Genomic DNA, 15,160 nt, shown 5'->3' with positions numbered 1-15,160 from the left:
TTTTAATGTCAAGGTCACCAATGTTAAAAATAGATTTTTACAGGTGTATTGACCTTATTCTATAGACAGATGTTATTTATAATTGATAGAAACATAAACTACGATGGAGTTAGTGGTCAGTTGGGTCAAGGTCACCAGTGCTAAATATAGATTTTTACACATTTGCTCATACAGCCTTTATTAAGTGACAGATATATTTTATATTTGGTAGGAAGATAACTTGCATGGTATTCATCCTTTTGATTGGGGTAGGGATCAGTGGGTCAAGGTCACTTGTGCTAAAAATAGATTTTTACACTTTTGCCCATACAGCTTTTATTTATCGACAGCTGTATTTCATATTTGGTAGGAAGATAACTTGCATGGTATTCTTCCTTTGGATGGAGTAAGGGGTCAGTTGGGTCAAGGTCACCAGTGCTAAAAATAGATTTTTACACTTTTGCCCATACAGCCTTTATTTATTGACAGATGTATTTCATATTTGGTAGGAAGATAACGTACATGGTATTCTTCTTTTGGATAGAGTTAGGGGTCAGTTTGGTCAAGGTCACCAGTGCTCAAAATAGATTTTTACACTTTTGCCCATACAGCCTTTATTTAATGACAGATGTATTTCATATTTGGTAGGAAGATAACTTGCATGAAGTTGAATATTTTTCAACTTCACAAATCAGAGCAATGGCTTGGCAACTTATATTTTTCACAATTACAAAATGCCATGACTTTGTCAAGCTATATAACTTGTGTTTACAATTTTTTGGCAAATTTTTCTGTCCATAACTGAGTGAATGGGTAAACATTTTTTTGAAATATTGCTACTGGCAAGAATCTGAGACGGGGGCATTTGTGCTTAACAAACACGTTCTTGTTTTATTTCTGTTTATATTAGCCCAATCAGCAAAAGAATGCACCAGCCAAATTTCTTTTGCAAATGAAAGTGAACTCTGGAAAGACTGTTACTAACTAACTTTGCCAAGTTTGGTGATAACTCTTAAATTGGTCAATGTGAAGAAGTAGTTCAAAGTTGTTTTATTCATAGCTTTAAGAGAGATTTATATGTTTTGTTTTTCAGAGTATGGGCATTTGTTTCATAGGTAAAAGAAATTTCCATGATTTTATTGAAGAGTATATAGAACCAAAGCCAGGCAATTTTGTGAATCTGGTGACTGGAGAAATAATGGGACAACACAAAGGTAGATTTACTGTGACTAGACATGTGTGTATAAACATTTAGCTGCAGCTTTCCCCAATCAAACATTTCTATATAGACAAATAGTGATAATATATCAAAGCACAGGTGTACCGTACTTAGCCAGGTCAGTAACTAGTAACATGCTTCCCCAGACCCCTCTTTAACCAAAGAAAAAATAATTATATGACTGAAATCATTTAAAAACATAATGAGATAACAAAAATATCACAAATTAATACAAAAAAAATGAAATTTACTAGTAATCCAAAATAAGAATCTTACACCGGCTGCCGGTACAGACCAGAATATCTAGCTCGAGTGTAACTGTTTACAGCAAAAACAAGGCTCTGCACTAAACCACTAAACTGTTTCCCGAAAGCTTGATATTCCTGTCTGTAACAACAACCGGTATTTGATTCTTTATCTTGCATATTAATGGTACTGGGCAGGAACCAGTTTCCGGACAAGTATTATAATGGCTTAATTTTGGCTTTATCGATGACGATCGGTATTATATGTTATGAAGATGCTTGGTTTGATTGTTTGAGAAAATAAACTTCCTTCCAAGTTGATACATCATTATAATTTCGTGAGGATATCTTACCTGTGTTTTAAAAACAGCCTTATATCCCTTTGGGGCATGTAATTTGTTCTGCGCATGCGCAATATTTTGTTTATTTCGGGATATAATTTGGGGTAGCAATTAATGCACAATGTACTTCATTTGAAGTTCATTGGGTGTAATTCCCCAGAGCTAAATCTGTAACGTATCGGAAAACAGTGTTTAGCTAGATTTACTCCACTTTCGCACTTTGTTGCTGCGGTACACACAAAAATATCCGTTTCACTTTTCAGTCATTCCGAGACCCATCACGTGATCGTTATTTTTCCTATCATAAACATTTTTCAGTAAATCAGCTTAATTATATAAGAAAGCTAATGTGTGAGAAGAAATTTATTGTTATATAAGAATAATTATCAGTTAAAAACAGATATGAATAACAGCTTAATATATGTCCTGAAAATGGTTCTGCAAGAGTGAACAATTTACATTTTTGATGACCTAATTTAACCCTTCAGTTTGTACATTGCTTACGTCACCAGGCAATATTAATTGTGTTATCGGACGTAGTTAGAGGTCAGGTTTATGGTATGTTAGTTTTATTAATGCATGTTTATTATTAAAAAATAGACAATTAAAAAAACTCGAATTCTGTCCGGAAACTGGTTCCTGCCCAGTATTCAGGAAAGAAATTATGAAAAGTAATATTTTCATTTAGCACTTGTTTCTTATGGTAGCGTATGAACTTTATTCAGAACAGCAAAATAAAGTCATCCTAAGAACGCAATTCATTTATAAAAGGCGCATGGGAATGACGTCATTCAAAACACGTGACTTGTATTACATGGGGGGTGTAAGGCAGGTTTCTCTAGTGCCGGTGTAAACGGTACATAATCCTGTCTGATATGCAAGAAAAAGATGTACTATACATTATGACATACATTTATGTTACTGACCTGGCTATTTACATGTACTTTATGTTCACCTGTGTGACAAAGTCACTGTGTTGTGATCATGTGTGTTCTCCATCAATCATCACAGTCAGCATAATCAGACCTTCATATGAATATCTCATGGGGATACTTCTTTTAGACTTGCTAAAAAAATGTTTTGTGATAATATAAGATAAGTTTGATTTTGTTCAAAAAAATCACAGATTTAATGCCTTTAAGGATGACCCTCTTCTAAGATTGTCCATGTAATTCTGATCTGTAAAAGACATGAGTGCTAGGGGCATACTGTTCAGTGACAGATTTGTTGAAATAAAAATCAATCAAATAGCATTACCTCCTTAAAATATGTTATTTAACAAAACTTCCAAAGCAGACAATCCAGCATTCAATTCCTTGATTTCACACTGCAGACTCGCCCTCATGTATACAATCTGTCACCCAAAATAAATTTTTACAACAGCCAGTTTATGTGATTTATGCATTACAAGGATGATGGTCAAGCACAAAGACTGTTTAACTGTGTTGTCCACGGGACAGTTGTTCTTGCGATTTTTATGTAAAACAAGCTTATTTTTGAGAATGATAATGAAATAGTTATTTGATTTACAGGTATACACAGTTTAACACGAGGTCAGAGAACTTTAATAGGGGGACTTGCCAAGGCAATGTTTGTAGCAGAAAAGGACATTAAAACAAATGATATATATGTGGTATGTATAAGCAGTGGGTCTTAAAAAAGCTTAAAAAGTTGATTTTATCAGTTTTTTTTATTCCAGACTCTAAAGAATTTATAAGTGGGAAAAAGAAAAGCCTTTTATAAACAAAGTGAGAACAAGTCAGTAGCTTAAAAGTTATGGTTACACTTTAGACTTAAGGTAAAATTTTATGTGTAACATAATTGGTTGTGTCAAGTCATACATCCTTGCATTCGTGGATGGATTCGGAAATAACTAGGCCTTTTTTTACTTGTACATTAGAAAGACTTGTCACAAGCAAATGCCAAAGTTTATGCTTGAAGTCAAAAGAGTATATTGATTGTTTTTCAATAATTGGGCACTTTTAGAATATAAGAAAATAATTGTATTACTTTTAAAGTTACATTAAATAAATATGTAAAAATATTTTTCCGTCGGCCTAAAAATCAAAACATTCAACAGTTTCATTAACCTGTTTAAAAGTTTTGTTGTAAATCTCATCAAATATTGTTAATAAATTAGGATTTTAAACGGGAAACCCCACGGTAACACTAAAGTTCGTATACGAATTTTAACATGCAAATGAAGACTATAATGAGCTCGTGTATGCGTTACGTCACAGTTTTATAGTTGCTATCCTGAACACAGCAAATGTGATATTTTCTTGTGCAAACACATTTTAACCGTTTAAGCTTCACGGTGCACTAAACCTGGGGTTCAGTAAAAGTAATCATCTCGTAAAAAGATTAAATTTGTATGAAAACAACCGTTACAATGCGGAAATATACCGTTAAATTAGGACTGCCACTTATAGTCATGTTTGTCGATTTAATATTGATGTACGGATGATCAGAAGGCGGAGTTTCTCATGCAAGCAAAAATTGTACTTCCCATTTCGCCACAATGAGGTTACCTATTTTTATGCTAATAAAACTCATTTTGGTTATTTGGACACCAAAATAAGACCTGGAGTCGATATAAAACCCAATTTATTAATGAAATGTAGCTATTTAGTTTTTTATGAAATTTATTTAATGTAACTTTAACAATTACCATGCTTTAATTTGAAGTAAAAGAACATGTTTCTTTACAAGGCCTAGGGTCACGGTGGGGGGAACATTTATCTGTTTTCAACAACAGATCTTGTTGTGTCATGATAACACCCTATACATAGTGAATATAATAGGCAACAGCTTTGTGTAAAATTATTGTCTGATTAGTAACTTGAGAAGTAATTAGTTAAAGTTTTTAAAGAACATGACTTTATAATTATCTTCCTGTTCTTTATTTCGACACATCTTAATTATGAAGCCATTTTTGTTTTGACCTCGATTTCGATTTGGGGTTTCCGTGTGACGTCATTCCCATGCTTTTTTTGTAAGGTTAACATTTCAATGATTTCTATCAGCGAAAATTTAGCAATTAGCAAGTAGCAATTTTGACGTAATTTTTTCTTACTTTTTAACGAAAAACGCTTAAAAATGATGTTTTTTCTTATTACTAATTTTGTATAATCTAGATATTAAATTTTCACAAAATGACAGTCAGACCAGTCGACACACTAACACGCCGCTATTTTTATTTGTCATATTTTGATTATTTTTGTTTCAAGGATAGTTTTTAGCTAATGAAAAAAGTTGTTAAAGATGGATAAATGAATAAATTTTTCACTGCTTAGGTAATTTGTTAGTTGTCACCTTTTTTTTGTTATGGTACGTGGTGATTGTTTCTAATTCTTAGGTGCGTCGGAACTACATACACCAGGATATAAAATCAGATATGAGTTTTCTTAATAATAGGTTTGTGAATCATACTTGTTATAATACTATTATATTACTGATTAATATAACCTTGGTCATTATGAAGTTTGCACAAGTATGAAAATATGCCACTGTGGCTGGCAAATGATGTGGGGGCGGAAGTGTTATAAACACATTTAAAGTTTTCTGTAGAATTTATGCTTTTAGGTTAATACATTCTTTATTTGATTATGACATGTTAAATTATTTTATACTGCAGGTTCAAGGAACAGATCACCCAGCTTTGTTTACTGAAACAATGTTTACAGAAGAAGCTCACTGGATTAATAAACCACCAAGAAAACTTTTAACAGAACAAATGTATGACTGTGACTTTAAATATCAGCATATTATGCGGTCGATAAAGTGTACTGCAACATTAAGTGGTGGTAATTCTTTAATTGTTTCGTTACAAAAACCAATGAGAGCAATTAATGCAGGACAATATGCGGTGTTATTTGACGGTGAGGTTTGCTTGGGAAGTGCAAAAATACGACGTCCAGGACCATCTATGTTTACAATGGGTCACAGGGAACCAATGAAAGTTCATGTCACCTGATATTTGTTAAAACTAATATATTTTGATGTAAAATATCTATAAACTATGTTTTTATAATAAATTTTAATACAAATGTACTGTTTTTCTTATTCACTTTTCATATCAATATAGTTAGTGATAGTGATTCAAATATTAACTCTAAACAGTGATAAGTGTTTGCCACCATTATAAAGTAAAGAGAGACTGCATATCCTATGCATACTAGCCAGGCTCTATACTGTTGGCTGGCCAACTAAATATCCCCATTTATGGTTAGTTTCAAAACTGGAAGATGACCAATTAAAGAAATCAGGCAGGTTAAGGGATGAAATACAGAAAAAATCAACCTTACTTCAATAAAACAGCAAAATGAAGACTTTTATGCACGTTTTCAGTAGATTTTTTATGCCCCCGGGCATAAAGTGATTGAACCGTCCGTCCATCCGTCTGTCAGTACAAGGTTTACCTAGAACGGCAAGTTGGATTTTTCTTAAGTTCTACCTGTACCAATGGCTTCTAAATTTACACACTTACTAATCAATACAAAGTACATGATCTGGGCAAGTTACATAACTCTGGCTTTCATATTTTCCAAGTTATTGCCCTTTTCAGCACTTAGGAAATGAATAATGGTTAACCTAAAACGGCAAGTTGGAAATATCTTAAGTTCTATCTATACTAATGGCTTTATAATTTCCAAACTTACTTATCAATACAAAGTACATGATATTGCCAAGTTATATAACTGTGTCATCCATATTTCCCAGTTATTTCCCTTTTTTCACTTTGAAAATAGGGCCTTGTCTGGGTAACCTATTTCGGCAAGTTGGATTTATCGTAAATTTCTCCTAATTGCTTAATTTCTTTAATGATATCTTTCATATTTAGTAGGTGGATACCTTTGATTGTCCTCTAATTTTTTGTGGGGTAAGCGGCCTCGAGGGTCAAGGTCAAGGTCACTGGATTAAAAAATAAATATAAACATTTTTGCTAATACAGCCTTTATATTTTAGTTGATGTTTTAGTTTAATACAAACATGCCAAGGGAGGTCCTCCTTCTTTGGGTGTAGTAAGGGGTCATTTGGGTCAAGGTCAATGTTACAAATGTCAAGGTCACCAATGTTAAAAATATATTTTTACAGGTGTATTGACCTTATTCTATAGACAGATGTTATTTATAATTGATAGAAACATAATCTTTGATGGAGTTAGTGGTCAGTTGGGTCAAGGTCACCAGTGCTAAAAATAGATTTTTACACATTTGCCCATACAGCTTTTATTTCTTGACAGATGTATTTCATGTTTGGTAGGAAGATAACTTGCATGGCATTCTTCCTTTGGATGGAGTAAGGGGTCAGTTGGGTCAAGGTCACCAGTGCTAAAAATAGATTTTTACACTTTTGCCCATACAGCCTTTATTTATTGACAGATGTATTTCATATTTGGCAGAATGATAACTTGCATGGTATTCTTCTTTTGGATAGAGTTAGGGGTCAGTTTGGTTAAGGTCACCAGTGCTAAAAATAGATTTTTACACTTTTGCCCATACAGCCTTTATTTAATGAAAGATGTATTTCATATTTGGTAGGAAGATAACTTACATGGTATTCTTCTTTTGGATAGAGTTAGGGGTCAGTTTGGTTAAGGTCACCAGTGCTAAAAATAGATTTTTACACTTTTGCCCATACAGCCTTTATTTAATGACAGATGTATTTCATATTTGGTAGGAAGATAACTTGCATGAAGTTGAATATTTTTCATCTTTACAAGTCAGAGCAATGACTTTGCAACTTATATTTTTCACAATTACAAAATGGTATGACTTTGTCAAGCTATATAACTTGTGTTTACAATTTTTTGGCAATTTTTCTGTCCATAACTGAGTGAATGGGTAAACATTTTTTGAAATATTGCTACTGACAAGAATCTGAGCCGGGGCATTTGTGTTTAACTACACGTTCTTGTTTTACATCTGACTTAATGTTTGAATCAGCATGCAACTCAGCTGAAATGTAAAAGCTTCGAAAACTGTGCATGTCCCAACAACATTAGCTAAAAGTTTCAAGATATGAGCAATATCCTTTTAATAGCATTTACATATACAAGTTTTTTTGGCAATGCCATCATGTTTTATTGAATTAGTATCAAGACCAGTTGGAGAAAATGCAGTGCCCAAGAACTATAACTATACCTTTTGTTTTTATGCCCCCGGGCATATAGTAATTGAACCGTCCGTCTGTCCCTACGAGGTTAACCTAGAACGGCAAGTTGGATTTTTCTCAAGTTCTACCTGTACCAATGGCTTCTAAGTTTACACACTTACTAATCAATACAAAGTACATGATCTGGTTAAGTTACATAACTATGGCTTCTATATTTACCAAGTTATTGCCCTTTTCAGCACTATGAAAATGAATAATGGTTAACCTAAAACGGCAAGTTGGAAATATCTGAAGTTCTATCTATACTAATGGCTTCATAATTTCCACACTTACTTATCAATACAAAGTACATGTACATGATATTGCCAGGTTATATAACTGTGTCATCCATATTTCCCAGTTATTTCCCTTTTTTACTTTGAAAATAGGGCCTTGTCTTGTTAACCTATTCAGGCAAGTTGGATTTATCGTAAATTTCTCTAAATTGCTTAATTTATTTAATGATATCATGCATATTTGGTAGGTGGATACCTTTAATGGTCCTCTAATTTTTTGTGGAGTAAGTTGTCTCTAGGGTCAAGGTCACTGGTTTAGAAAATAAATTTTAACATTTTTGCACATACAGCCTTTATTTTTTGGTTGATGTCTTTCATGTTTAATACAAACATGCCAAGGGAGGTCCTCCTTCTTTGGGTATAGTAAGGGGTCATTTGGGTCAAGGTCAATGTCACCAATGTCAAGGTCACCAATGTTAGAAATAGATTTTTACAGGTTTATCAACCATATCCTATAGACAGATGTCATTTATAATTGATAGGAACATAAAATTTGATGGAGTTAGTGGTCAGTTGGGTCAAGGTCACCAGTGCTAAAAATAGATTTTTACACTTTTGCTCATACAGCCTTTATTTATTGACAGATATATTTCATATTTGGTAGGAAGATAATTTGCATGGTATTAATCCTTTTGATTGGGGGTAGGGATCAGTGGGTCAATGTCACTTGTGCTAAAAATAGACTTTTACACATTTGCCCATACAGGCTTTATTTATTGACAGGTGTATTTCATATTTGATAGGAAGATAACTTGCATGGTATTCTTCCTTTTTATTGAGTTAGGGATCAGTGTGTCAAGGTCACAAGTGCTAAAAATAGATTTTTACACTTTTGCCCATACAGCCTTTTTTTATTGACAGATATATTTCATATTTAGTAGGAAGATAACTTGCATGTTATTCTTACTTTGGATGGAGTTAGGGGTCAGTTGGGTCAAGGTCACAAGTGCTAAAAATAGATTTTTACACTTTTGCCCATACAGCCTTTATTTATTGACAGATTTATTTCATATTTGGTTGGAAGATAACTTGCATGACATTTTCCTTTGGATGGATTTAGGGGTCAATTTGATCAAGGTCATCAATGCTCAAAATGGATTTTAACATTTTTGCCCATGCAGCCTTTATTTATTGACGAGTGTATTTCATATTTGGTAGGAATATAACTTGCATGATATTCTATAGGTGTCAGTGGGTCAAGGTCAAGGGTGCCAAGTATAGATTTCTTACATTTATATATATTTGATAAAGTTGAGTATTTATCACTTCACAAGTCATAGCAATGACTTGGCAACTTATATATTTCAAAATTACAAAATGCCATGACTCTGTCAAGCTATATAACTTGTGTTTACAATTTTTTGGCAATGTTTCTGTCCATAACTGAGTGAATGGGTAAACATTTTTTGAAATATTGCTACTGACAAGAATCTGAGCCGGGGGCATTTGTGTTTAACAAACACGTTCTTGTTTTTTAATAACATAGGACTTCATGAGGAGGTTTATACTTAAGAAATGATTAATTTACGTACTTATTTTTATCCTGGCATCAAAATGTCCATTCAACAAGAGTTGTCTATTGTGAGTCAAATCTTGAAATTTCCCAGTCATGTTTGATTTTCGCGTTATTTTTTGCTATAATTGGCTGTAATTTTTTCATCTATGTTTGGATTCTCTTCATAATTAGACACATCAACCCTTTGGGAAAGACCTTTAAGTTGATTAAAATGATTGTGATTGTGCCCTTCACTTATCAATGAATATCAATATTGCAATAATGATTTTCACACTTGCTTATACAGCCTTTACTCATAAATTTATATCTTTTGTAGATAATATCTTGGGTGTTGGTGTAGGATGTGGTCACTTTAGTCAAGGTTAAGTGACTGGTAAAAAAAATTTTTTGCACTAAAAATGCAGCTTTCATTTATCAACTGATGTCTTTAAAAATTTGGTTGTTAAATACTCATATTGTCCCCTAACTTTGGTTAATTGGAGGCTATATCACTTGTGCTCAAAATAGATTTTTACACAGTACACAGTTTTGCTCTTAATGCCTTCATTTTATGGCTGATGTGCATTGAAATACATTGACAAGTGTGTGTGAGTTCTGGGAGCATCCATGGTCTTGGCCAAATTCTTGTTACAATAAAGGTGTTAGAGTTATGAACCGTATCACGTGATGTGGTCGATTGTAATGAACAGAATGATATTTTAAGTAATTCTTTAAAATGTTATGGAAGTTATAGAAAACCATGTTTTTACTACACAAAAACTTGAGTCAGAATCCAATGTATATTAATGCTGCAAATAAATCAAAAACAATTCACTTGTTTTACTGATTTTTATTTCATATTTTTTGTCTATATCTTTTAATATAAAAAATTTCAAATATTATTACAAATAGTCACGTTATCTTGTATATACAATAATTTAAAATCATTAACAATAATCTTCACAAAAATACACAAACCTAAATGGCAGTCATAACTTTGGACGGAAGATACATTCAAACACATTCAGATAATTCAAAAGCTACTATAAAACAAAATAATTTTGTATCCTTTAGTATTTTTACACTTCTCTACATGTATATCAATGTTAGAACATGCAGATACTGTTGCCATAAGCTCCTAAATAATGCATGCTTATCTTTAATATATTATCTGAACAAAGTCTTATAGTTAATAATATTATTTCACACATCCTTTACTTTGGTATACATGTATAACAAAAATTATTATGTTTTATAATCGATGAAATGCCATGATAATCAATACATTATACAGTCAACTATCGTTATCTCGACATCGCTTTTCTCGATATTTCGTTATCTCGATGAAATTTTGAAAGTCCCGATTTTCTTCCTTCTTTATCTATACTGGAAATATTTGTTTATCTCGATATTTCTATTTCGATATTTTCAGTATCTCGATGTAAAATTTCAGCCCCAACAGTTATTTTCACGCTATTATCCTTTGTTTATCTCGACTTCGTCTGTTCCCTTCAGACGTGTGAAAAACACAATCTAGACGATAATTGCTCAATTAATAGCGCGTGTCATAATGACGATTATGTTTGTAACAAGTTTAGCTGTCTTTATAAAAGTTAATCTATTTAGCGTGTTGATTGACTTATGTCCACAATGAGTGAATTTTACATTCTTTTTAAATATTCGAACACTGTATCAATTCATTATGACTTTAAATGTAAATGAAAAAGTGAAAGTATAGAAACGCTATCGTTGCAATATTGTTTCACAACATCACCACCAAATCAATCAGCGGTGGAACAATCTCGAGAAAGACCCGATAAATAACCCGGGAGGATATCCAGATCAACCATATCCGATATCCGATTCACTACATTGGTGTATTACTGAGTAAACCTCACTATGTGTTTTTATCACAGACACCCGTATTTCCGCTGGTAAACATCCGCTTATGTTACTTTGTTAAATATTGACTAGGCCTATGAAAACGAGACATGGGGATATTATAGTTTATTTGACATAAGGTATGCACATGTCTTTTGTAAAAATCAGTTTGCCTTGTTTTAACCCTAATATGTTTATCTCGACATTTCGTTATCTCGATATTTTTTGAACGGTCCCAATGACTTCGAGATAACGAGAGTCGACTGTATATTATTTTACCATTATATTGTAACAAATGTTAAAACATAATCTTCTTATTTAAAATACATACATTGGATGGGTTATTTCTCTGAGAAAATGTGTAATGAAGTTATTTCTTAGCTATGTATTTTGTGTATTACAAGCACCAAAAATGGATGATCAAACATTAAAATAAATGATTTTATTTTCAATAAAACATAGTTCATTATGTGTGAAATAAAAAATAAAAGTGTAAAAAACCAGTGTTATGGAATCTAAAGTGATTTGTTTAAAACTGAAAAAAGAAATGTTTTACAAATTAAAATTTACATTTTAGTCCTGTAAGAAAAACACTAATGTACACTAGTGTACACTTATCAACAATGATCATGGAAATTTGTTTGAACAAATAAACAAGAGTTAATATTTTCTTTTACAGTTCTTACGTTGTCTCAGTCATCACACTTGTTCTAAGGATATTTCAGAGTGCTTAGTTACATCCAATTAGAAATTAAATAATTTTTGTCTTGAGCTACAAATATTTGAGAAAATATATAATGATGTTTGTAAAAGACTTCCCTGAAATTACGGTACTTTTACTTCCAGAGACTTTTCCAGTTAACTTTATACTACTGCCAATGTTAGAGTCATTAAGTTTAAAATATGTTGTCCCTCTTGACCTTTTCAGGTTTAAATTCTGTCTATATCAACAACTGGATGTTTCAATCAGTTAGTTTAAATAAGAAATAAAACCATTTTAAAAGTGGCTTTTTCTGATATAGATTTAGATTATTACCTTCACAATTCAAGTTATCTGATTTACCCTAGTACAACATCTCTCCATGTTTCTTCATGTTAAACTGCTATATGATACTAGATTTTCTAAGAACTTTTTCTTTCACAAAATGATACTAATAAATGCAAATAAATAACATCACTGATTCATATTCATTTACTTTCTTATTTTGTTTGATAAATAAAACTTAGTTATAAAGTCTTTATTTGGTCATGACATTGTATAAGAATAATAAAAGCTACAATTTGAGTGTAATGAAAGTTACACCCAAGAAAAGAAGTAGGCTAATTCTTCTTCCTCCTTGCTCTGTTGGTCATTTCTGTCGTCCTCCTTCTTCTTGTGTCGTGGTGGCTCTGATCGGAACACAAGTTTTCTGCCAGTCTGTCAATAAATCATTGGTAAAATATGTCAAAACCATTCTCATGTAAAACTTATAAAAAATAGTGTTAAGTATTAAAAAAAAAAAAAAAAGAGTTCCATATGGAAATGTTTAAGCAATCAATGTTTATATAATTATCATATCCATTTTAACGAAATGTTGTAAGAAGCATGTTTTATCTGACGTTAGTTTGTACAAAAATGTAAAAAAAAAAATCTCTTAAAAATGGTTTTCAAAACTGGCAGTTTATAGAAAAAACTTTTGCTTTTCATTAACTTCTTAAAATGGCAATACTAAAAGTATTTAAGAAAATGGTCTTTTAACAATGTATAAATAGATATATGTAAAGCAATTTTTTGAAATTAAGATGAGGATATGCCCTCATTTTGGGGAGTATAATAACAATACAATTGATTTAGCAAGACTAGTAGAAACAAGATGAATAATGAGGTGTACCTGTTTCTTTGGTTCGGCCTTCGCTCTCTCCAGGGCCTTCCTGACTCTCTCTTCCTGGTGTAATCTCTGTTGTTCCATCTTCTCCTCACGTAACTTCAACCTACGCTCCTTTTCTTTTGCCTGAACAAAAGCAAAAAAGAATCCATATAAAGAGTCATATTACATTACCCAACAGTAAAAGAGAAGAGGCTGAAAGAAAACAAAATTGACCAGTTTTCTTGATAATTTTTTTCTGGTAAATAAAGGCTTACAATATATTATAAGGAAAGCATAAGCATCAAGACATCACATAATTTATTGCTTCTCAAACATTTTCAACATCAGGCCCGGCTTTCACTAACGTTCTCAAACTGAGATAAATCTCAACTTGAGATTGTCTCAATATTGACTGAGATTTTATCTCACTTGAGAAAAATCTCAAGTTGGCTTTCACTAAACCTTTTCTCAACAGTTGAGATTTTTCTCAGCTGAGACTTTCATTTTCTCAATGCATGAGCGGCCTTCTTCACACTTCCGTCGAATCGCGCATTGAAACGTCATTTTCCGCGAGAATTTTCCCGTACAAATGTCATTCGTCTGCTTCCAAAATATGGACTCGAAAGTGACAAAGAGGGCTCCATGGCCAGAAAAAGCCAAACTTCTGGCCATGGAGAAGTATATTGAACACCAAGATTTTTTAACGGGGAAATTTAAAGGTTGCGGCGATGGAGGGGTTTCCTTCAAAGAGAAAGAAGAGATTTGGCAAAGTATTGCCGACTCCGTCAATGCGTAAGTAGATCTAGTCTATTATCTTTCAAAAAATATTTTATCTTTCTGTGCTGAATAGTCGAAAAATAATGCAACTTGAAGTTTAATAAAATCTGACAATCGTAACAAAGTTCTGTATCAATATCGGCATTGGAATTTGTTGCGAAGTTGTTCCCCTTTTCTTAAGACACAGGAAGTTCGACATTTGCAATTGAAAAAAAAAAGATAACGGTCTTTCGACCAAAAATTAAGGATATTTTTAAATAAAACCTAACGAAGAAGAATACCAGCATTTTTTTTTGCAAATGAATGTCAGGTTAACAATTGTTTATTGGCTGGAAGCTGTCATTTGGATTGTATATACAGTTTTGGATAAAATCAAAGGAACTGACAGAAGCTGAGTCATTTTAACTGTTTAAAGTTTGATAATTGTTAATTGTAATTACGAACTAGATCTCTTGCGGTCTATGTTCGATGCTTGGTAACATTCTAGTGATTTTTTAGTGTTTCTCACCTAACTAGAGGTGAACTGGTCAGAAATCCAGGTAATCATGGCATGTATCAGTGCTCACAGACACTTGGAGCATGGACATCGCCCTTCTCAGCCCCTTTATATTAAGAACTAAAAGTATTGTTTATTACAAGAATTAGTTTTAAATTGTACTAATATTAGTATGAGACTGTTAAGTGTGTAACACATGAACAAGTTTGAATAGAATTTCATAACATTTTAAAAAATTTAATATTTTACAAACGCTTCAACAGTTCAATTTCCTGAAATAAAGATATTTTAGTAACAAATTAAACTATAATTATATATTAAAAAAAACGTTATACAAATACACAAAAATAATATTTCCTCCCTAATTAATTCATGTAGCTGTTCATCATGGCATATGGCCTAAAAAGTAAGTAAACCACTTGGCCCAT

The 15,160-nt window shown here is 32.3% G+C and overlaps 1 protein-coding gene and 1 long non-coding RNA gene across 2 annotated transcripts; one reads left to right on the top strand and one right to left on the bottom strand.

The window, feature by feature from the left end:
* Positions 1-1,072: 1,072 nt before the first annotated feature.
* Positions 1,073-5,821, top strand: LOC132718142 (mitochondrial tRNA-specific 2-thiouridylase 1-like; the record flags this gene model as incomplete). Its single annotated transcript, XM_060701802.1, is given in 3 exon segments — positions 1,073-1,193; positions 3,317-3,417; positions 5,422-5,821. Coding segments are annotated over 3 exon segments (561 nt in total), but the record flags the coding sequence as incomplete, so codon positions are not given.
* A 6,967-nt stretch (positions 5,822-12,788) lies between these two features.
* On the bottom strand, positions 12,789-13,801 carry LOC132718076 (uncharacterized). The gene is made up of 2 exons (XR_009624042.1): positions 13,484-13,801; positions 12,789-13,029 (listed from the first exon to the last, which is right to left on the bottom strand). It is a non-coding gene; the product is annotated as an uncharacterized LOC132718076 (long non-coding RNA).
* Positions 13,802-15,160: the final 1,359 nt, after the last annotated feature.

This window comes from Ruditapes philippinarum, unplaced genomic scaffold, assembly GCF_026571515.1.
Source record: "Ruditapes philippinarum isolate M1 unplaced genomic scaffold, ASM2657151v2 ctg19785_1_1_1_1, whole genome shotgun sequence".
Classification (NCBI taxonomy): Eukaryota; Metazoa; Mollusca; class Bivalvia; order Venerida; family Veneridae; genus Ruditapes; species Ruditapes philippinarum.
The sequence above is the reverse complement of the archived record's forward strand: the minus strand, read 5'-3'. Positions and strand labels throughout refer to the sequence as shown.